This window comes from Chenopodium album, chromosome 21, assembly GCF_948465745.1.
Source record: "Chenopodium album chromosome 21, dcCheAlbu1.1, whole genome shotgun sequence".
NCBI classification, from domain to species: Eukaryota; Viridiplantae; Streptophyta; class Magnoliopsida; order Caryophyllales; family Amaranthaceae; genus Chenopodium; species Chenopodium album.
The window spans coordinates 34,153,686-34,178,375 of NC_137854.1; the positions used below are offsets into that span (position 1 = coordinate 34,153,686).

Consider the following 24,690-nt stretch of genomic DNA (forward strand, 5'->3'; position numbering starts at 1 on the left):
AACTCGTCCAAATCGGGCCGGGCCGGTCTAACTTTGATTACCTCTAGCAAAAGAACATAAAGTCTTTACAAAAAGAACATGATAATACATTAAAGAACATGTTCTTTTTCTTGGTTACTCGGTTTTTTTTTTTTTTTTGTTTTTTATTATTTTATTTTTAATACATTAAAGAACATATTGTATAATGTAAAAAACATATATTTCAAACTCAAAGAACATATTCATCAAACTTAAAGAACATATTATGCTCGCAAACTTTATAAATATCTATAATGTTCTTTTTTTTCCCCATGTTTTTTTAAATATACCTAATGTTCTTTCAGGGTGCACCATGCTAGGGGTGAGCACGGATCGGATATCCGATTCGAAATCCATTTTCGGATCGAATATCCGTATCCGAAAATTAGGATATTTGAAATCCGATATCCGATCCGAAAGCTTCGGATATCCGAAATTTTGATATCCGAAATTTTCGGATCGGATACGTCGGATATCTAGTATCCGATCCTTTCATTAGTATTGATCCTTTCTTTTGCAGAATATTAACCACAAATTACAAAATATTAAACCACAAAAATCAAATTTCAACATACAAAATTCAGAATCTAAAGACAACTAGAAATTGATGAGCAATAACTTAGAATCAACTAATTAAAATCAACGATATAAGGCAAAAAAATAATCAACCTATATTATACTTAAAATACACTTATTGAAATCAACAGACAAGAATGAAGAACAATAAAATGAAATTGTGAGAAGAGCGAAAAGTGGAAGAAGCTGTGAGGTGAAGAGAGTAGCCGCCGCTACCACCATCAAATTGGAGAAGCCACCGTCGATTTGGGACTGAGATCTGAGAGGAGACGCCGTCGATTTAGGAGCGCAATGAGGATTACGGTTGCAGGTTAAGGTGGTTGGAAGGGGTCGATTTGGGTTGTTGTTGCTGGTGGGAAAGGTCGGCGCAGTACAGCAGTAAGGGTGGGAGTTGACCACCGGGAGGAGGGGGAAGGCTCAAGGCTGTTGAACGAGAATAGAGGAGAGAGGAGAAATGGAGAATGAAAGATCAGAGAAGGAGAAGAGAGGAGAGAGAAAAGGGCGGTGAGGTGGGTTGAAGGAATGGTTTAGGACTTTAGGGTTTCTTGTTAGGGTATTTGGGCCTTTGGAGGGTATTTGGGCTTCTGGGGGTATGTGGGTTTGCTGGTCTGCTGGATGTAGCGATTTTTGGGTAGCATTTCGGATATCGGATCGGATATCCGATATTTGATATCCGATATCCGACTTTTTTCGGATTTCGGATATCCGAAATTTAAATTTTTGATATCCGATCCGATATCCGATTTATCCGGATCGGATATCCGATCCGAAATCAAATTCGGATCGGGTATCCATAATTTTCGGATCGGATGCGGATCAGATCATCGGATTTTCGGATTTTCAGATAGTTTTGCTCAGCCCTACACCATGCGCATGGTGCACCCAGTTGCACCAACCATACATTACTCTACTCTCCTTTACTTTGTTATGCTGTAAAAAGAACACAGGGCCTAAAAAACACGAAGTACTCGTAGAAATCCAACCACTTTTAAAGACCACATGATTAGTAAGGCAGGCTGCCTTTTAACCTTCCAAAAGCCCAAAACCATTGAAAAGGTTTACCCAATTTTCAAGACCCTACCACATCTTTACACAAATCATACAATAATTACTCTTTATAACTTACGGAGTATTAAAAAATTTAAAATAACTAAAGTTTGAACACACTTTGACCCTCTCATTCAATCATTAGCCTAAATAACAAACATTTTCCAATCTCTCTCCTAAAAACGACATCATTTCATTCCAATTTTTTCACTTTTAGTTCCTCATCTTCCAAAAAAAAGCTGCTTCCTTTACTCTACTCTCTACTTCCATGGCTTCCCTGAAATCTTAAATTCCTTAAAAAAAAAAAAGTAAAAAAATGTCGTCTTCCTATTTTCCCTTCATTTTCTCTCTCCTCTTTTCTCTTTTTGCGACGCTTTCTCTCTCCTTCGACGACGACGTAAAATGCTTACAAGGCGTAAAATCGTCGCTTTCAGACCCACAAAACCGTCTCTCAAACTGGCACTTTGACAACACTTCCGTCGATTCAATCTGCCGACTTACCGGCGTTTCTTGCTGGAATGAAAAGGAAGACCGTCTTCTCTCTCTTCAACTTCCGACGATGAATCTCGCCGGAAAAATCCCTTCTTCGCTTCAGTTTTGCCGGAGTTTACAAACTCTTGTACTTTCCGGCAATCAAGTCTCCGGCGAAATCCCACCTCAAATCTGTGATTGGTTGCCTTATTTAGTAACCCTAGATCTTTCTGGAAACGAGCTCTCAGGTTCGATTCCACCCCAGATCGAAAATTGCAAGTTTTTGAATAGTTTGATTTTGAGTGATAATAAGCTTTCTGGGTCTATCCCTTTTGAATTGGGTAGGTTAGATAGGCTTAAGAAGCTTTCACTTGATAATAATCGACTTAAGGGTTTGATCCCAGATGATTTGGGGAAATTTGGGAAAGATGGGTTTAGTGGAAATGATGAACTTTGTGGGAATGTTGTTGGATTAAGATGTGGGGCAAATGGTAATCTTAGGGTTGTGATTCTTGGTGGTGTGATTGGCGGTGTTGGTTCGCTTTTATTAGGGTTTATGATTTGGTGGTGGTGTTGTTGGGATCATAGAAAGAAGGAAGATGATGTTGTTTTTGATGGTGAAAAGGGTGAGAAATTTGTGGGTTGGGTTGGGAAATTGAGGTCTAATAAGAATGCTCAAGTGGTGTTCTTTCAGAAACCTATTGTTAAGATTCGAGTGGCGGATTTGTTGATTGCTACGAGTGGTTTTAGTGATGGGAAGATCGTTAATACCACGAAAACCGGGGTTTCATATGGGGCGGTGTTGAGTGATGGATCGGCATTGGCGATTAAGAGGTTGAGAGGGTGTAATAAGGTGAGTGAGAAGCAGTTTAGGTCGGAGATTTATAGGTTAGGGCAGCTTAGGCACCCGAATTTGGTGCCTTTATTGGGGTTTTGTTGTGTGGAGGATGAGAAATTGGTGGTGTATAAGGATATGAGTAATGGGAATTTACATTCATGGTTGCACTCAGGGGTAAATCAGGACAGTGTGTTGGATTGGCGAGCTCGGGTTAAGATTAGTGTTGGGGCTGCTAGAGGGTTAGCTTGGCTCCATCATGGTTGCCAGCCCCCGGTCAAGCACCAAAATATATGCTCGAATGTGATCCTACTCGATGATGATTTCGATGTTAGGATCACTGAATTCGGGTTAGTTAGGCTCATGGGTATCGGGAACTCCAATGGCAGCTCGGTTGCCAATGGGGACTTTGGAGAGTTTGGGTACGTCCCACCTGAGTACGCGAGCACATTGGTTGCGTCGTTGAAGGGTGATGTTTATGGGTTTGGAGTAGTCTTATTGGAACTGGTTACTGGTCAAAAGCCCCTTGAAGTTAATAATGCAGGGGAAGGCTTTAAAGGGAGCTTGGTTCATTGGGTGACTTATCTGTCTAGCTCTGGTAGGATTAAGGATGCAATTGATAAGTCCTTGTGTGGGAAGGGTAACGATGATGAGATTAAGCAGTTGCTTAGAGTTGCTTGTTCGTGTGTGGCTTCGAGGCCTAAGGATAGACCTTCTATGTTCCGGGTGTACGATTCCCTGAAGAACTTGGCTGAGAATCACGGTTGCTTAGAGCAGTATGATGAGTTCCCTATGATCTTGAATGAACAAGATCTTGATTAATTTGATTCTTAACATGTTAATTTTCGTGGTTTGTTCGATATCAAACCTCTGTTGTATTTGTTGCTGTGTTCTTGGAGCTTTTCAAGTTCATGGGGTTTTCCAATTCCTGCAGCCTGTATCTTTCTATGTCTCCTCCATTGTTGGAATTTCCTGTATAATACAAAATTTTGTATGTTATCATCTTTCTTTATTGTCAGCTTCCATGGTTCTTTCATCCACTTGTGTGATTGTGTCTATGCTTAGTGGTGGTTGAAGGCACTATGTACTATACATGTTTTAGCTATCGTTGTTTGTTAAGTATGCCACTAATTACTCAAACAGTCCTGAAAGTCATGGTAGTTAATAAGCTTATACTCCGTATTAGAGATGGATAAAATCATTCAATCTCGGGGTTCTTATCTCCATTTAATGAGAAATTGCCCCAACTTATGCCAAAAAGATTGAGATGAAGTTGTCATTCATCAATGTCAAGAATCAAGTGAGAGCTCAATGGCAGAATGTCCATCTCCCTACCACACAACAATCAATTCTCATCACCCCCAACTTTTGTACCATTATTTTTCCAAGCTTATTGGCGTACTCATTGTTCAATGATTTACACTATATTTATCGATCGATTAGAGGGTCGGGCGTGATAATTAGAAATAGATTTGTTGCTTTAATGCTTTTGTCCAAAAACTGAATCATGAAGATGGTTATGAATCAGGTGCAATAAAGGAGAATAGGTAGCACCAAAAGCAGGATTCTTGTGATCCTAATAAATGTGGTATATTTAACCAGCTTTCATTATCTTTGATGTTCAATCATAGTCTCCCTTTTTTATGCTAATCTAAACCATCTGTCTAAGGTTACTGCTGAGGGGCCTGAAAATGTTTGATTTGGGGGACCATTAAAACCCTGCATGTGATGTTTTTGATATTGAGTATACTTTGGACTATTTGTAGATGTATGACTTGTGGTTTTCTACTGCCTATAATTCATTGATATTACGGAGTATGATATATGGTTGCTGTTGCATCCTGTAATGAAGTAGCACATGTTCTCGTCCCTACACTCCTCATGACCATACTTTGAAAGGGGTGTGTGTGTTACTGTGTTCGTACTCTTTCATTCGTTGTTTAACTTACTCGGAATAATAACTCCCTCCATCTGGAATTAAAAGTCGTGTTGGTCACGTGGTATGAATTAATGATATGACAAGTTAAAATGTTATGTGAAAACGAAAGTAAAGAGTGGGAGTAATATGCATGCTAATTGAGTTTATTGGCCGAATTATTTTTGCTCTACAATCGGTTTTAGAAGGATAAGATTATTAAGTTATTGTGTATGGTCAAATTTGAGCTGAATGTTCATACTATTATTCTGCTTTGGTATGATTTAATTAGGAAGGGTGTTCTATTAATCCCAAACTTGGCCAGGAATATCTTTAAGTCAGTCCAACTATGGAGTATTTTGAAAAGATCCTAATTTGTACAGTTCGGCTTCTTTACAAGACTTATCCCAAGATTATAGGAAGTGTTTCTTCATTTAAAGTACATATTGCTGGCAAGTATTATTGTCTTAATCCCAAACTATATTTTTATAATTAACTTAAAGAAAAAAAAAAAAATCACGATGAAATATTTAGGATTAAAAGTGAGATCCCATTCATCCCAATAATATCTTAAATAAATTCATCGTTTATTAGTCTTGGGGGCAATTTGTCACTTAACCACATCTCATGTTGAGGACTTTTATAGCACCATGCACCGTGCATTATGCATATGGTGTTTCCAAACAACATGCATCATATCGTCATATGAACATGACTACTATTATAGATACTTCCTCCGTTTTGATTTAGCGCAAATTCAGAATTCTCATAATAAGGGTTACCAAATTAGTGTTTAGGGGTTACTTCGTTAGTATTATAGGGGCTACTTCATTCGTCAGCGTTATATGGGTTACTCGGTCAGTGTTACAAGTTTTACTTGGTCAATGTTTTAGGGATTACTTTGTTGTTATTCAAGCGGCCATACGGTGTGGCTAACCGCACATAAGACACACAGTCTTTTTAGTTGCATCACTTTCCCTTTTAGTTAATAAAGTCTCTATATCTCTCTTCTACACGAGTCTATTTTTTTTATTCCCTTTATCTTTCTCATCTCCAAAAATTGCTTAAGAGTTCGTTATTTTCAAAATTATGTAACTAAATATACGGAAGAAGTAATACAAATACCATGTACGAGTACAATCTTTATCGCGAAGCACGTTTATCATTTGTTCAAATTAAGATAGTGTAATAAATATTTACCAACTACTCGTACTAAAAGTAGGTAGCTATTTAGAAATCATTTAACTCACTAGATCAGATTTATATTGAAGCGGGACTCAAAATTGGAAGTGAAATTGACATGGAAGATGTGAAATAGTGTTATAAGAGGGGGCAAAAATTTTGTTTTGCGGAAATTACTTTGTAGATGAAATGATGAATGTATAGTCAATACTCAATACTCATAATTATTGGTGGTCAAATCAGACTCTGGTGTCGACTTCCCAAAGTTTTGGCAAGGTCTCAACTCTCAACTAACAACCCAAAACTGCTTAAATCATCACTTATGAATTTTTCTATTATATATAAAAAATAATAATAATAATAAAAAAAAAACTCTTTAGTAACACTAAATTTTATTTTTCTTTTTGATAGATTGTTAACAAATAAACTTATTATATGAATTATATGAAATTACTTATGATTAAGGGTAAGCAAAAATTTCGGGTACCCGGAATTGGAACCGGCGGGTTCGAAACAGAAATTGGATCCAGTGGTTCCAATTTCGGGTAATAAATTAAGGATACGGTTATAACTGGTTTCAATTCCAATTCTCAATTTGGACCCGTAATCGATTGAGTACCTGGTTACCCAGTATATATTAAACTAAATTTATTTTAAAAAGAAATACAAGTATATGTTAAATGTATCTAGTTAATAAAATAAAATAAAAAATTATTTATACATATCATAAGTAAATAGCTTCGTGCGTGTATAAATATAAGTATGAAACGCTAAAAATGAAAATGGATCCAAAAAAGTATTATAATTTATTAATTTGCATTAAGTTTTAACAATTATGCTCATAAGTGGGTACCCATAACCGGAACCGGTACCCGGCGATTCCAATTCTAATTCCTATTTTTAGGACTTGGTTGAAGTGGTTTCAATTCCAATTCCAAATTTTGGGCTCGTTCCCAACCAATTCCGAGTTCGAATTCTAAAATTTTGACCGAGTACCTAGTTTGCTCACCCGTACTTGTGACATTAACGATAAATTTTTAAAAAAGCTTTAACCAAAAATAAAATCCCCTCCACCACCAGCCAACCCTCTTCCCGGCACCCATCCCAACCCTTTCTGACTGAAGACCCTTCCTCGACCCCTTACTCAATTGGCGACCCACCCCCAACCACCCTCCCTTATTTGTCGACCCACCTCCCCCCTCCTTTCCCCCCACCCCGAAAGGACCCCCTCCCTTTTCCTTACCCCGAAACGTTCCCTACCCTTTCCCACATGAAAGGGGTTACTCAACCAATATTAAAGGGGTTACTCAATCATCATGAAAGGAGTTAATTAGTCAGTTGTACAGGGGTTAATATTCGATTAGTGTTATAGGAGTTACTTTTTTCTTTTTCAAGCGATCACACGGAGTAACCAACCATACACTTTTTAGCATGGCCAACTGAGCCATGTTTTCTGTGTGGCGTCTCACACATGCCAATGCCCTACCGAGTAATCCCTGACCTACGAATTAACTCCTACTCCGTAATAAGTAACCCGGGTCGCATGGTGTGTCCAGTGACATATGAAACTTGGTGAAAGTAACCGTGGTGAAAATTTAAAAATAAAAAAAAAAATAATACTAGTATAAAAATTGAAAGGGAATACATCTCTGAAGAGACTGATCTGCCATGGCAGCGCAGAAAATATTTATTCAAATCCATCATCACCGTCGTGAGTCGTGAGTCGTGAGTCGTGAGTCGTGAGCCATGGCTTCCTTGATAAACTCTCCATCTTCAATACAAATTCTCTCTCCTCGATCTTTTATCGTCGCTTTGATTCTTTTCTCGTCGCTTCTGCAACTTTCTCTCTCCCACCAACTGTAAGTTCCGATCACCAACAACCATCTTCATTCTCTCTTTCTATCTCTATCTCTACATTAATTGGTTCTTATCAATTCTGGTTTTTGAAGTAGAACCAACGAAGAAGAAGAAGGATTTGGGCGTCGGAAACTTTTAGGGTTTAAAGAGAAACCAGATGGTTCGAATACTACTTTTGAATGCTCCCCTTCTGGTCCTTGTGTTTCCTGTCAGTATTCTGAAAAGGTTCTTTCTTGAATTGAATTTGCTTGTATTTTTATCAATTTGGTGTAATTTGATTGAATTTGCTTGAATTGAATTGACCCACCTTTTGATTTAGATCCGTTTTTATGGGAAATGGGATATTGAATTAATTCAGAATTTGGGTATATGATCTCGCTTCTGTATTTGAGGGTTACAGTTAATGCTATATTTTTGAAAACTTTGAGTGTTGTTGGAATTATAAAGTTATGAGATTGGTTCCTTAAATTATTGAAATTCTTGACTCTATTTCGTGGGGGTTGCCTGATTAGTAAGGGGGCATTGGTCGAAAACCCGAAATTCTTAAACATGTATTGAAAGAGGTAAATTTTGATCAATGTGCTCTGCTAGAGCTGTTTCTGGCTTCATTAGTGCTATTTATTTGGGAAGTTTGAGTTCTGAACATTGCTGGAATTCAAATGGTATGGCATCATTTCCTTTAACTATGCAAATATGATTACCTGTTTCTATTTTGCTGCTAGTAAGGAGCCATGATTGATGGTCGAAATGTTTATACTACCTCCGTTTCAATTTATTTGCAATGATGTGACATTCACCAACATATAGGTAAAATTTTGTTTATAAGTGGTAGGCTAGTAGAGCATATATTATGATGAATTGCTATTGAACTAAATCGAGGAAAGTAGCCTAGTACTTGAGCATTTGAACATCGTGGATGCTTGTGCATCATACTGTTTAATTCTGCATTTCTACTACTGTTGATGATTTATGTATTAGGGAATATTAGGTGAAAGAAAATACACTAATCTGAGTTACTTTGTTAGACTTTCCTCTTTTGGTGTCTAGTTGTCTACATGCTTGCTGTCAGGCTAGCAGCTAATCCAGTGATATCTGTTTTTCTCACAGAAAGATGACAAATATCGCTGTAGTGAAACTGGATATCGTATTCCTTTTAAGTGTATCAAAGTTGGAGATGTGAAAAAGGAAACAATTGGTAATGTTCCTCAAAATGGCCAATCTACTCAAGAAGATTCTGTTAACGCAGACAATGTTGCAACTAAGCACAGGACATTAACAACAGACAAGTCTTCTAATCAGAAGGGTGAACCCCTAGAGTATGTGACCTACAGAAGTTGTATACAGGGTGTAAATGAAGAGAAGCTCTCGGTTCTTGGTTTTGAGGTGCGTAATTCTGCCTGCTATTCACCTTTTTATTTTTATTTTTTGTAAGAAATTGTCTTCTTAAACATTACTTATTCTTTTTTCTTGTATTAGTATTTTTGCTTTCACATGTTTATGAACATAGGTTTATAACTTGGTTTAAGCTTTGTTTGGATTACAGCATGTTCTTTAGCTCTATAAGTTGTTGGTTGTATGACTGATATTAATAGCTATTGTCTATGAGCATGTTTTTCCATCCCATCAACTTTAACGACATCAGTACTTTTGTTTTCTCGCTGAGTTTAGGTAAATTACCTATGTCAACCAGTAGTGCTCAAGTAATAAGTAATGTGATCTCATGCAACTAGGTGTGCTCAATTATTGCAGAAATATGCTAAAAACCTGCCATTTACTTGTCCTTCATGTTGAGAGAATTGTGCTTAGTTGTGTTGCAAAGACAAAATGCTGGCTCTCAATTGTGCAATCAAGAATTGTGCCCCCTCTGAATTCAAGAGGAAGATACAAAATTCTGGCTGTTGCACTTGCATATCATTTATGTCCATAGTATTGGATCCTCTAAATGATCTTGCAGAAATGTGAAGTGATTTGGGGCTTGAGAGAGGAACTAGTGCCCTATTTGTGGGAGACGTTTTAATACATTAGTGAGAAAATGTGATACAATACTTTTCCCTTTGTACCCAATACAGTTAATAGGAAGAACAGAAGGGGTGCCCTCTGTTTGGGAGACCTCTTAGTGCAACAGTGAGAAGATGTGAAACAATGCTTTTCACTTTGTACTCGATAAGAATGACAGAAGGGATGCCATTTGATTCATGCAGCATGCTGCAAACCTTTTGTTTTGATTTACTTGAAGGTCTTGGCTTCAACAAAGCTTTATAGGGATAGCATCGATGAACCAATTCCCACCTGATGAGATCAGACTTAGTTCAGGTTTATTTAGTCAGTATGTGCTCGCATGTGTGCTTTGTATCCACGGAAATAAAGCCAGCACCTGCAGTTCGTGGCTTTCTTCTAGACCCCTGGCACCTTTGATATGCAAGCAGGACCCCTTTGTATATTTCAAGCAATGTCTCTTAGATTTTACTTGCATAAGCAATAGGAGTCATGCATGATACTTCTAATGGTGGATTGTCCAAGCAAGACAATTGGAAAATATTTGAGGGTTGAATAAATACAATTAATTGATGTTTGTGTAGCTAATCTCCTTATTATTATCCTTTAGGGAGCAAATCTGGTTTGAAATGCATTCTGATGTACTTTAATGATGAGCGTGCTTGAGTTTCTAAACCTTTTTTCTCCCTCAATCTACTGTAGATTTTGCTGGCATCCTAAATTAGGAAGTAGCTGTGCATATGAACTTCTTTTCTCTATTATTGTAGTTGTGCATATGGTTCTGCAGGGTTTTCGTGCAGGTTTTGTTTTGTTTCTGTATACTTTGAACCATTGATGTCCTGATACTTATTGTCAATTTATTTAATAGGTTCTTATATTGGGTCTCTTGCTCGTCAGTGGATCATTTGTATTCATCAGGCGGAAAAAAACTGTAGCGATGGCTGGTGTTGGAAATTCAAGGGTTCAGAGTAACTCTAGGTTTTAAATATAATTCTTTTGGCGTAGTCTACGGCTATGTTGTGAAATGAAGGCTTTTTTTACTTTTACCTTTTCTTGTAAATGTTGTGATTGGCTGTCATGAAAGCTCTTGACCCACAAATCTACAAAGGTTCAAACCCTCACCTTAATCAGTTCAGTATAAGGCTCCTTGTAAGTTTATGTAGTAATATTTTCTTGGCTAATTTTGTTATACTGTTTGTTGCTGTGGCATGTAAAATTAGCTGTAGCTCTTGAGCTTGACTCTAGTCCGACTTTGCATAAGTATCATATGGGATTGCTAGCCAAGGTGAAGTTAGGGCATAATTAAGCGAGACACATAGATGAGGGTGTATATCCCAGCAATATGTTTTATTCAACGGAGCTTCGGATGCATAGAATGTCGATAACACCATTTTTTAAAATGTAGAGAAAATCTTGATGGAAACTGAAGGGGGTTTCTCTACCACATTCAAGCAGCATTTTATTCTTGCTCAAGATATATTGTGCTAAGTAGTGCTATGAGCCTAGGAATTGGTCTGTGGAAGTCAAATCACTCGACCTTCATGGTATGCACAACTTAGCTTAAGGGATCAGGAAAGCTAGTAGATGACAAAAATAAAAGATAAATATATGACTTAATTAAATGAATAAAAGTTTCTCTTATTCATAACCAATCCATTCATGATAATCCATCCTAAAAATTTATTGATGTACATATGATACGTAAGCATTTGATAAACCTCCTAAATTAATGCATAATTTAACTTAATTAATCTCTTGTTTGGGTTTGATTCAATCAGGATGTTGTAACATAACCAAATCCACCCAACTACTCCTCCTAACTTGTAATTTTTAACACCTTTGTCTAGTATAACTACTTAATCACATCATCACATAAAACTATGTGCAAAGGTTAATGTAATCAAATTAAGACGGGGTTCAAAGTTTCCAACTTACACTGAAGAAACAAAGAAACTACAAAGTAAAAAAGTGGAAGTTTATAATTAAGCATAAACATACGGGTCAAATGCAGGATACCTAATTACCTAGAGAAGTTTGAGCAACACAACTACGAACGAGTATTATAGTAAAATCATGGAGTCCTAAACTATTCTGTACAATGGTACAATGTATTATGCAGATTCAGGACACATAAATTGAATTAGAGAATGCTGTACTGTGGCTCAAAAATCCTGATTCCTATATTGTTTGCTTCTGCAATATCCCCGTATCATCCTTAGAATGCTCATGTTTGAACAACAAAATTACATAAATGCAAACCTAATCAAGCTAAACTAAACTTTACGAAGTCCAATACAAATTGAACATGAATTCACAACAGCAGATACTTAAAAATATGCTTCATAATGAAATTGAACGAGTTATGAGGTATACTTGAATAATCAAAACATTCAAAAATAAAACTGCTGCAGACTAACATGAGCAGCACGATCTTCAAGTTCAAATTCTGGGAGATTTGAACAGCTACGCCACTGGAACCCAAGTCCTACTGCTTATTATCATCCACCGCACATTCCATCCGCCCTTGAGAAGTTGGCAAAAAATGGGACCAAGTGACCACATTGAAAACCCTGCTTTTAACTTGAATTTGTAAAATTACAATAATATATTGCCATCGTCACTGCTGCTATTTGCTTTCCCACTGAAAAATATACAAATAAACTACTGCAATCTTCATCAATACTGTGGATATCTTGAGCAATGACAGTAGTAGCAAAAGACCACTCCAAAGCAAAGAATGATGCTGACACTGATCCTCAAACCACCAAAATCCTCTTTTAAATAAATCTACAGCAACACGAGGATAAAGAGTTTTACAAACAGCCAGTTGAGCTATTGAAATCACAAAAAATAGTCAGGGGTCTTGCGAGTGGTGTCGGGCTCAATTTGTCGAGGTGCAGGGTCGAATTGAAGGAAGTTCTGTTCCATATTCTCCCCAATTTCAAGTATAGCTGCCATATTTCCACATCGGTAACAGTAATTTGGAGCACTAAAAACTGTCACTACATTTTTATCCTGTAAAATTCCAGCTCACTTAGCAAGTAAAATCACAAGATAAATGAAATTATGTGAGGAAAAAAGATATGTCTTCAGGATTTAGGTTTTGACATACCTGGCACCAATTAAAACCTTCCATCACAAGCTGATGGGCTCTGGAGATAAGAGTAAGTCCATTGGTATGGTTAAAATGAGCGGCAATATCCTGCCCGAAAGTATAGCCAGCTCCACGAGGGGATATCCCCCAACCACACCGATCATCAGGGTCAGACCACAACAGATCACACATAGGTCCTTCATGAGGGACCTAGACAACCAAGAGAGGAAACAAAATCAACACAACCAAAATAAGTATGTAAATCAGCCCAATAGATCAATATACAATAATTGCATCCAAAGATCAATATACACGTGTTTCTTCTTTTGACCTGAAAGCAAAAGTACTAAACATTTCAAGAACTTGTGCTACAACAAATGCATGCACAGCAAGAAATCCAAAAGACAAAAACCATGTGCAGAACCTGCCAGCTAAAATAGCTAAAAAGCACTATCACTACCATACCTCTTGTATACGATCCAAGGCTCGGATGTTGTCCAATGTGTCCAAAGAGGGTGAAAGACCTCCATGCAAACAGAAAACCTATAATGCAGCGTAATACATTAAACTTAACAAACTTATTACTCATAATCCAAAGCACTAAAAAAATAATAAATATCAACTCTAACCTGACTCTCAATAAGAGCTGTCAGAGGTAGATAATCAAAAAGATCAGTAAAGTGCTTCCAGACATTTGCATTTCCATATTTCCTTAAACATTCATCATAAAATCCATACCTGAAAAGGTCATATACAAAGCAATCAGATTATCACAGTAACAAGATAAATGACTGGCTGCTAGGATAAAATTACCAGTGAAACAAAAAGTTCCTAAAGAACAAAATAAAGTAAGACTGTCCTTGAAATATTAATTTTTAACACAATCTATCAGTCTCATAAATTTCATGTTGTAGCTAACAACACAGAAAGATAAAGAATCTGAACCTGTCTATTCAAGGACAAAGGAAAAGAGTATTTGTTCAACAATTACAAGGATCAGATTCTAAATAGCATATTAAAAGCATTACACCACCAATTCCATCAGGAAAAAAAAAAAAAAGGAAATTGCTAGGTCACTAAGGACAAACATCCAAGGACTACTATAGACTGAAGATAATGAAAGGAACCAAAAAAGCTACAGGGGTCAGGGGGTCATCACCAGATATCGACCTTGAAACAAAGCTAAGACTAATAGCTTATTCTTCATATACTTATTTCTCCAGTCATATGGTCCACCATAATAATAATTGTAATTCTAAAACGACATAGGGACTACTCAAAGGTGAAAACATAGATAGGGCATTAAACGAAAAAAAAAAGGGAAAAAATTAGAAGATGAAAGGCAATCTTATTGTTCCATGCAAGTATAACATATACTTCCATACATCAGCAAGTTTACAAGTCACATATCTCTGATGCACATTCAAATAGTACACAGCCCTGCTGGTAAAATGAAATACATCCACCTGAACAAGGAAAACCACCACATCCAATTCAATAAGTGTAGCCTATAGGAGAATAGAACATTTTCTGAGCTGTACAAGAGCTACTTAATCACAATCAGGTACAAACATGACGTGATACTTGAACTTTTCAGCATAGCCAAGCGTAAAGATTGATGCTCGCTGTAAACAAGAAGCAACAGAGCCTTACACTTGAGTTATTTGCCGGCTTTCATGATTTCCTCTAAGAATTGTAATTCTGTCTCTGTAACGAACCTTCAGAGCCACCAGGAGAGTAACAGTCTCTACTGAATAGTATCCACGATCTGTGAAATAAGATAACAAAAATCAATTGTGTGCACAAACAAAAGCAAATGAATAAGTCTATAACCTTACAGAGGAAAACGTTTTCCAATCACCTCCCATTCCTTCAATTAAACTATTTTGTTCGAGAAACAGACCAAAAGCCGAAAATTACAAGTTTCATGAGCATCAAAACAATCAGCAATGCTAGAATAGGAAAAATGTGGTTGCCCGTCACAATGGTCGCAACATTTGGAGTAGCAACATACCATGGTTATTAACTTAAGTATCACAACCATGAGAACATGAATTAACAAGTAGTAACATTCATTTCTCCAAATTATTTCAAGTGTTATAAAATTAGTATTGAAGTTTAAACTTCCAAAGTTAATCTTGTTTCTTTAATGAAAAGATGAGTGGGCTAAAACATTTATATGGACTACAATACATAGGTTCCACAAGTGAAGTTTTGGGCAGCGACAAAAATCTTCATGGCATAGCTAATGCAGATATCACGCAATGGTGTCAAGGTTTATAACATATGTCATGGAGTGACCTGAAAACACATTGCAAAAATAGAAACTAGCCAAGAAGAAAATCCTTCAAGAACAACCCTTGAAAGACAGGAATAGCCTTCATTGTTACATAGAAAAAACAGCATACTCAAAACAGATCCTATATTAGATCAGACAATCAACTAGTGACTTATATATCTGGATTTTATGGTGTCTTTGGAGTAAGTTCAACTTCATTAAGACCAAACAACAAATAATCCCTGCTTTAACCACAGCTAAAGATTACAAATGCATTATATCAAGACATCTTTAAGACTAACATTCGTGAAAGAACTTAAAACTCTATAGTCAAATGAACATCAACTATAACAAAACACAGTGAATGCAAAGCATACCAAGAAGAAGCTTGCAGAATGTATCTAATGTAAACTTTATAAAGGTCTATTTTCATCAACCTTGGGAAAGTTGGGATCTACAAAAAAAAAAAAATTATTCCCACACAACAAAGATGAAGAGGTTCCACAAAACGGCTTCACAATTCCAGCCTCAGTCATCATTATATATCTATCTATCATGATCCAGTTTCAAAACTTAAATTCTAAGAGTCTTGAACTGAAACCATTTGTCTGAACTTCATGGAAACTAACATATGAACTTTCATCCCCTGGATACTGACACTTCATGTAAAAATATACAACCTTGGAGGCTGAAAGTCCGATATTAATCTTTAAAACAAGAATACCACATCACAAGTTGCTATTAACTTCTACACAGCTGATAACCACAGTATAACACGTAATTATGCACCTCTGAAAGCAAACAAGACTGAGAAATGTGAGTTAAGTTGCAGCATAATGAGGTAAAATTGCCAAGAATAAGGACAGTTTGTTTTCTACCCTTCGCCTAGGAATTTGACAAACAAAGCCCAAGCTGCCAACTAAGGATTCCTCTAATTTCCGTCTATTGCAATCAGGATATAATTCCATCAATTATCCATCCACATATACAAATTTCCTCTCACCACTATCACCCCATCCCAAAAGAAAAATTCACCATTTTAATTTCGCTAAAGATTGCCATATTCTTCATTTAGTTATCCCTCCCAATCCCCAACCTCAAACTGAATTTTCTCTTCAACCTCCAACTTATGCAGCTAAACAATTCCATGACAATATTCAATTAAACCATAAATTAACAAGTATTACATATTTTGATAAATCAAAGACATAAATAAATAGTATCAGGAGATAATCAATAATTATATCATAAAATCCACAAGCAACATAATCAATAATTATATCATAAAATCCAGCAAAAAACTAATAAAACTCAGAAAAATAATAATGATAAATACAATTAGTTTGAAAACTGACCTACATAATCTCCCATGAAGAGATAATTAGTATCAGGAGCGTTTCCGCCGATACGAAAGAGCTCGATAAGATCGTAAAATTGGCCATGGATGTCACCGCAAACGGTGACCGGGCACTTGACCGGTTGAACATTCCATTCTTCCACCAAAATCGCTCTAGCTTGATCGCAAAGCGTCTTCACTTCTCCTTCCGACAACGGCTTACATTCCATCAGCTGCTCGATCTGCCGATCTAGATCCGCGTGCGACGGCATTTTTCCGATTCAAAAATTCCGACAGGATTCAAAAATCCGATCAAAATCTGTAGTTTTCTCCCCTTTTTGAAGAATTCAAATCAACATTTGCATCGAATTCGGGGAAAAATTAGGGTTAGGGTTTCAAATTCCAAAGAAAAGATAGAGAAATAGATCGAAAATTATGGAGATCATAACACAAAGAGAAAGGAATCACGCCATTGATTAAGCTCCATTGAAGAAGGAAGCATAAAAAAAAAAAAAAAAAAAAAAATCAAAAAATCTGGAAATTAATTTTGAATAATTTCTAACCTCTCGTATGAATCTCAGTTTCTCTCTCTACTTTCTCTCTCTAAAAGAGCAAAATTTGGGAAAAGATAAGGGAAAATGAATTTATACGAAAGAAAGAGGGGGTTGAAATGAAATGCAAATGCAAATGAAATGGAAAGAGAGGAGAGAGAAAAAGACGGGGGTATTTTGGGAATTTGTCAATAACGGTGGCTCCGCCGAGTCAAATTCAACCAGTCGTTGTGAGTTGTGACACGTGGGTAGTTTTTGGGTGCGACCTTGGGGAAATGGGAAGTTGGAGACGGTTGATATTTCTCCTTATTTACCATTACTTATTTAGTTTGCGTGGCTCCATTTTTTATTTCAGTGGGATTTTATTGATTTCAATTTTTAAATAAGACCGTCTTTGTTAAATAATTGCTGTACTATCCCCTCAAAAAAAAAAAATAATTGCTGTACTACGGAGTATTTTGTTTCAACAAAGTTTTCAAATAAAAAGGAAAATTTGCAAATTGCAGCCATATAAAGTTTATATTTTGTAAATTGCATCCATTTAAAAAATAAATTGTAAATTGCACTCCAAAAGTTCCTATAAATTGTAAATTACAGCCCAATTCAACTTTTTCATCGATTTACAAGTCAAAAGATCTTTGGTTTGGGTTTTAGGGGTTATTTTAGTTCTTAGTGGTCCGAATTGAGCTTGGGATTAGCAAAAAAATAAATTAAGTGTCTTATTTTTACAGTTTACCACAAATCGATACATTTTTGTTACACAAAACGAGACACTTACGTTATTTTCTAATTCCGAGCTCAATTCGGATCCCTAAGGGCTAAAAAGGACCCTAAAACCTTAACCGAAGATTTTTTGACATGTAAACCGTTGAAAAACTTAATCGGGCTGCAATTTACAATTTATACGAACTTTTGGGCTGCAATTTGCAATTTTGTTTTTAAAATGGCTGCAATTTACAAAATACGAACTTTAGATGGCTGCAATTTGCAAATTTGCCTAATTTATACTCCCTCTGTTTTTAAATAGTTGCTCCATATCTCTTGGGCACGAATGTCGATTTTGATCAATAATATCTTTAATTATCGATAAGTATAAATTCTAATAATTGAAAATTAATAATCCATTCAATGAGACGATTCCAACAAGTAACCACAAGACTATATTTTTTCTTATGTATAAATTACAAACATTAGTCAAACTAGGATAAATCAATAGTGTAAAAAATAGAAACGGAACAAGTATTTAAAAACGGAGGGAGTATTCAGCAATTTACAAAATAAAAATAAAAACTATTCAGCAAAAATAAAGTGAATTGAACAGGGTCTTAAAATCAACTTTCATTTGCCTAATTTGTCCTTATGGCTATCTCTACACCTAAGGATGTGTTATATTTATCTAATCTCTACTATTTAAGGGAAGACGGGAAAGGAGGAGTATGATATTTAATCAAAGATTTCAGTCAAGCTAAGGTATTCAAAGTTGTTAACAAACTCGTGAATTTATTATACATTTATAAGGTCAAGTATTTGACCACTTTTTTCAATCGAATTATGTTGAGAGATGAGTGAGTTTTGTTGAAAAGAACCTTGATAATAACTTCAACCTCTGGGTCAAAAAAAAAAACTTCAACCTCACAAACTATATTGAGCATTGAGAATTTGAGATACTGGATTATAGAACAGAACTTTTCGTTCCGATGACTTTCATGACATTTTCTCTCCTATTTTACAAAAATAATACTCCTACAATTATGTTGAAAATAAAAATGGTATGCACTTGATCTTCATCATTTGGTGAACTATATATAATGGATGATGATGCTCCTCAGGCTCTTGTACATACCCTAAGCTTGTCCCGGTGGTCGTCTAGAATTTCCGGCTCTCCTACACAAACGAGAAAAAAAGGATTAGCTAAGATTTATTTAAAACTAGATTCACAAAGTCTTTTATGTGGCTGGTCACACCGTGCGGCAGGGGTTACTTCGTACTGTAATAGGGTTAATTGATCTGTGTTAAAGGGGTTATTTCGTCAGTGTTATTGGGTTACTCGGTTAGTATTATAGGGGTTACTCAGACAGTATTACAAGAGGTACTTGGTTAGTGTTACACGGATTAATTTGTTCTTTTATAAGTGATCACACGATGTGGCTAGCCACACACAAGACAGGCTGAACTAGATTAACACGATTAAAACCAATAAAATTTTCTAAATTTGTTTATTTTTTCATACCAACGTTTAAAACAAAAAAAAAAAATTCTCAAACCAAATAATACATTACTAGATTAGGCTCGCGCGATGCACGATTTTAACAATAATTTACGATTTTAACAATATTTTTTTGCTTATTTGTGTGTAAATAATATAAGAAAAATCTAATAAATTGATAAATTAATAAAGAATGGACACCCCAATTCATATAATTTGTATAAAATATACGGAGTAGGAGAAAAAAATAATGTTTATAAGAATCCGACCTTCCTTTATTTCTCCAATGGAATTTGCATAATTAGTCAATTCAAATATAAAATCTATTAGAAAAATTTATAATTAATTTAGCATTTTCAAATTTTTATTTATATTGAAAAAAAAAATATTGATGTCATTATTAGTTTTGGAGGGAAAATTTTTTATAAGAAGATGACATGTGGAAAGTAATGACATCAGCGGTAATTACTTTAGTTATATTTATAGATTTTTATTTATTTATTAATTTATTTATTTTTTAAAAAAGAAAAAACTAGAGCTCAGGAAAATTGAATGATGAAAGAGGTATTTGAGGAAGAAAAATTAAATTAGTATTGTTAGAGAGAGTAGACTGTTTTTCGAAAATTGATAGCTAACCAGAATGTTAGTAAAATAATATAAATTCAAGAAATGATGACATTATTTTTAATTTTGGAGAGAAAATTTTTAATGACAATATGACATGTGTAATTTTAGGATAGGATGATATCAGCGATTGCTATTTTAGTATTAGTTATATATATTTATGTAGTACTCCGTATTTTATTTTATATTATTTAAGGAAAACAAAGAAGTAGGATAGTGATCTATGAGAAAGATATGCAAATTGTACATGACATGTATACATGATGACTATGTGAACATATATCATATACTTGCATGTAATATGGTTAGGCCGTTAGGGTATATTATAAGGGACAAAAAGAGTTGATGTGTTTAGCACAGGTTTTAGTTGTATGAAGGTTTATTGTCAATTAAACAATGAGGGGATTAAATAATAAGGGGATTGATACAGTCATATAGAAGTAGCTTTTAAATTAAGAGTTCCTTGGATTCGGTAACTCTTTGATGAGGTAGAGTATAAAGTTGTTTTAAGTTTGATTTTGAGAATTTCCCCGCATATTAAGCACTTATGATTGTAAGGTAAAAAAGGACAACTAGTGATAAGTGATTTTGGTGATTCTATTCGTGTGAAACACATCCAATAACTTTTAATAAGTAGCGAATTTTATCAAAGACATCCTTCTACCTATTCCTTATAGTGAGGCTCCTATCTATTCTACCATCTTTTCCTAATGTACTCTTTTTTCTAACTTCATCATCAATATTTAGGAATATTAAGTAATCGGTGATAAACTGATAATATTAATTAAAAAGAAAATTCCTTAATTATTTAAATCCTAATCAAGGTAAGCTAAAATTGCAAATTTTGGTGTATAGATCACGGAATCTAAATGAAGGTATGATTATTAATGGCTAAGCGATATGTGTGTGTTTCAGCAGATGCTATATATACGCACCACGCACGAACATCATGCGCCGAGTGTGTAACTCATGCAACCAATGCATACCTAACAAGCTAGCACCACCCATTGATGCAATATGTACTATACACCCGAGTGTATGTACATAGACCTAGGTGTACGCCACACATTGATGCAGCGCAATATGCACCACCCGAGTGTAAGTACGTATACCTAGGCGTAGATAGAAAGTTCAACAAAGAGGTAAATCTTAATTCAGTACGTTGTGTATTTGTGATGTGGCCAGTGACCACTATATGTTGTTTGCTTATTAAAGGAGTTGTACAAAATTAAAGGAGCATTATTTGACTAGCTTTTTAAATTCAAACCTGCTCAAAGTATATCTAGTATTAAGGGTTCTAAATAAAGAGAGATTTAAAAAAAGCATGTCTGATTTTGTTTATTCATAATTTTCAAAAGAAGATGCTAGCAAACTAAAGAAACTAAATGACGCATATATATACTACTTAAGTTAGAGCTTGTTTGGCACCATTTTTGATTTTCAGTTTCCTGTTTTTATGAAAACTAAAAACCAAAAACAGGAAACAAGAAAAAGGTGTTTCCACTTTTCTGTTGTCAATTTTCAAAATTATTATGATTTTAATAAGTTTAAGTAATTTTTTATTCATTATGTGACCTATATCATATACTTTTAATAAACAAAAAACCAAAAAACAGAAAACCACAACAATGCCAAACGAGCCCTTAGTTGTTCGTTTTTATTACTTGACTATATTCATTTATCACGCTTGCTAATTAATATATTACTTAATCATGAAAATTTTAAATGATTATGTTTTTCCTTACTTAGAATTTTAGAAATCACGAAAGTCTAAAATAAATTAAACAAAAGCAAAACAAAGTATCATGTAAATTAAAATCAAAGTATTAAAATAAGGATAATAGTCCGTCAAAAAGATAATTATGAAAGAATTTGTTCACTAATCATACCATAATATATTCTGTAAATCAAAGTACAAAATGAAGGATCCGTAATTAAAAAGTACATTTGTTAATTACTTGAACTTACAGAGACTGAAAAGACAGGCTATCTACTTTGATAAGGCAACAAAAGCAGCTTCAAAATGCTAAGTGTTGTTGTAAGTCACTTTAAAGAAGATGCCTGTTCAGACAATAATCTCTTTAATTTTAATATCTTTTTATTAAAAACATTACTTAGCTAACAGGTACTTGTTTAAGATATTATAAAGAATAAAAAAAAAAAGATGGTAGAACTAAAAAAAAAAGAGTTTCTGCAAAAAGGTTCAAGTGGAACAAAATTATATGTTAATTAACTTTATGCAAACTTAAATAGAAGTTGGAATAAAGCATATAGATACAAGAACATTGCTTTTCATTTGCTTAGTTTGGTGAAATTTGAATTTGAGGAATAGCACGCACCACATTTACGACTGTACCTTTTGTAAGAAGAATTTATTTTAAACTATAAACTACTTTACTATTAGGTCATGATTCTTTCAAGACGATATGTGCAATTATCAAGGCAATGCGAGTTTAGTTAATGAGTAATTATGCCTCAACAATCTAAGGAACATCAAAGATTTCGTTGATATTATCCCAATTGTCAATTGTATTTCGCCCTACCCTCATTGTTAGTATACGATGCAAGGAGGCCATCGCAATTAAGGATGAGAAGTGACATATTAAATCATGTTAGAATTAACATAGCTAGGCTAGGTAAAAGTATCACTTATAGTTATACCCAACTCCCAATGAAAAATATAAGAGTAGCTTGTTATCATTCTCTAATAATGATTTTATCCCTTTTTTCTAAGGAAATTCATGCAAGCCATTCTATAAACATGATAACAAAGTAAGAAGCTAGTTGTTTTGAGTAGGGAATACTTGCTTTTTCTTGAAAGAATATATATGTGAAGAGTGCCACGATTCTCTATTTCTTTAGGGCATGTAGATGAAACAAATAAACATATCATAAATTGCTTCTCAAGATAAGGTATACACTAATTCTTGGATATGGTAAGAGTGTACAATTGTACATGTACTTGGATTATTTTTATTGGGTGTATATATATGTATTTAAAGCCTCCTTTTTTCTCTAAGGTTTTAATTTGAGACTTATAAGTAGTTAGCAACTAAGTATAATTCTTCCAAAAAAAAAAAAAAAAAAAAAAAACTAAGTACAAAAAATCTAGCATTGAAACTTTTTAAATCAACAAAAAAAAAAAAAGTTAAATAAATTACTCAAGCCTACAACTAACTTTAACATTTTGTAATTTAGAGAACATATATAACATTAAAAATTACATGGAGAAACCTTCTTTCTATGCCACCTAATGATTGAATAATAAGGAAGACAAACAAAGACAAGAATACTCATGTGTTTTTTTGGTTTTGTTTTCCATGCATGAATGAAATCTATATATCAAAGCAAATTTTAGACTTTTTTAAATTAAGGAAGTGAAAAATACAAATTAAGAAATCCATCCAACTAGAGTTTATCTAATTTATCGTTCTTAGCAAATTATATAAAAAAAAAAGAAGTAAATGATTGATGGAGATATAACTTAATAGCAATTTTAATTTTAAAACTATCTAGCAGCTACGAACACACCTGTTATGTATAGGATCAGGACCATTAGGTACTTTTCTTTTGCTCATGTAGTTTATATCCACCTCGGAGCGAGCTAAGTGCTTCTCTCTTCCAACCGTGAGCTCTTCATGATTCACATTATGCTTGTCTAAAGAATTTGATATTGCCAACGTCGTTGTTCCTCTACTAGCTAAAACTCCAACCAAAGAAAGCCACAAAAAGCTTATTAATCTTAATAAGCCCTTCATAGACCTATTAAATCTCCCACTACTCATATTCCAACTTCTTTAATTTGTCCTCCACTCCTCTTTGCTTGTATATAAGTTTTTATGTAAAACTAAAGAGGAAGAAGAACCAATCAAGAGCAAAAGCTATATTATGCTTGCATGATTTGAAACAATTGTGTAAGATTAATTACTTAATTTGTCTAAGATTTTGTGTTTAGGGTTTAAAATTTATGTTGTGGCTCTAGCTAGCTAATTAAGATAGATAGCTTATAAGAGAGGAAATGAATTGAAGTAGTTAGGAAAAGCAAATAAGGCAAGGAATTGTTGCTTTCTTCATAAGAGGAATTGGTCTTAACTTGTCTTGGAGGAAGGTTGGATAAATTATTTCCTTTATAGGTTTAAGGGATTTTGTTACACTTTCTCGAACCTAGACTAGAGGAGAGAGAAAAGGAAGAAATATAGAATGAAGATGTTAGCTGGTTTGGAACGTGACATGGAGACAAGGCTCCTAGCTTTATAATGCTAAGTTCCCAATACCAACACTACACTTTTGCTTTGAATTGTGTATTTTTATGCATCTACAAATACAATTGTATACCCCAAAAGTTTAAGGATATATATGATCTTATTATCATTTCTTAACTTTGTATGAGAACAAACGTTTGTATGAGAATATATAAGAGCTGGCATGCATATGTACCATTATACAACCAAACAATACTTGATGTGTGTGGTTATATAGATATTCATCACCTTATAACCTTAAGGTAGTAATGTTGAATCCTTCCAACTGTAGGTGCTTGGAGTTTAAAATTCCTTAACTAGTCCCGTCACTTAGCTTAAATTTCAAGTGCCTATCCCGCAAAAATTGAACTATGTGATGCACATTTCATGTTCAAGAGTCTCCTTATAACGAAAACTTATTTTGTGCATTATACATTTAGCTGCTCCAACTTATTTGGAAATTA

General features: G+C 34.7%; 3 protein-coding genes and 1 long non-coding RNA gene across 6 annotated transcripts; 2 read left to right on the top strand and 2 right to left on the bottom strand.

Moving 5' to 3' along the window:
* Positions 1-1,759: 1,759 nt before the first annotated feature.
* On the top strand, positions 1,760-3,965 carry LOC145601763 (putative inactive receptor kinase At1g27190). The gene has a single exon (XM_081657830.1). The coding sequence runs from the start codon at positions 1,958-1,960 to the stop codon at positions 3,767-3,769; it is 1,812 nt and encodes a 603-aa protein (XP_081513956.1). The 5' UTR covers positions 1,760-1,957; the 3' UTR covers positions 3,770-3,965.
* Positions 3,966-7,715: 3,750 nt separating this feature from the next.
* LOC145602165 (uncharacterized) lies at positions 7,716-11,132 on the top strand. Of its 2 annotated transcripts, none has more exons than XM_081658331.1 (4): positions 7,716-7,903; positions 7,994-8,126; positions 9,009-9,284; positions 10,765-11,132. In XM_081658331.1, exons 1-4 carry the CDS (start codon positions 7,791-7,793, stop codon positions 10,879-10,881), a joined length of 639 nt encoding a protein of 212 aa, XP_081514457.1. In that variant the 5' UTR covers positions 7,716-7,790; the 3' UTR covers positions 10,882-11,132. The 2 variants fall into 2 exon arrangements, with proteins under 2 accessions (XP_081514457.1, XP_081514459.1); XM_081658333.1 differs by having other exon boundaries at positions 7,997-8,126.
* Positions 11,133-12,052: 920 nt separating this feature from the next.
* On the bottom strand, positions 12,053-17,210 carry LOC145603009 (serine/threonine-protein phosphatase PP2A-2 catalytic subunit). The gene is made up of 6 exons (XM_081659142.1): positions 16,624-17,210; positions 14,644-14,758; positions 13,620-13,728; positions 13,456-13,533; positions 13,009-13,200; positions 12,053-12,911 (listed from the first exon to the last, which is right to left on the bottom strand). Exons 1-6 carry the CDS (start codon positions 16,874-16,876, stop codon positions 12,738-12,740), a joined length of 921 nt encoding a protein of 306 aa, XP_081515268.1. The 5' UTR covers positions 16,877-17,210; the 3' UTR covers positions 12,053-12,737.
* Positions 17,211-18,766: 1,556 nt separating this feature from the next.
* LOC145602956 (uncharacterized) lies at positions 18,767-24,307 on the bottom strand. 2 transcript variants are annotated; one of them, XR_014104651.1, is made up of 3 exons: positions 23,517-24,307; positions 21,954-22,046; positions 18,767-19,039 (listed from the first exon to the last, which is right to left on the bottom strand). It is a non-coding gene; the product is annotated as an uncharacterized LOC145602956 (long non-coding RNA). The 2 variants fall into 2 exon arrangements; XR_014104652.1 differs by lacking the exon at positions 21,954-22,046.
* Positions 24,308-24,690: the final 383 nt, after the last annotated feature.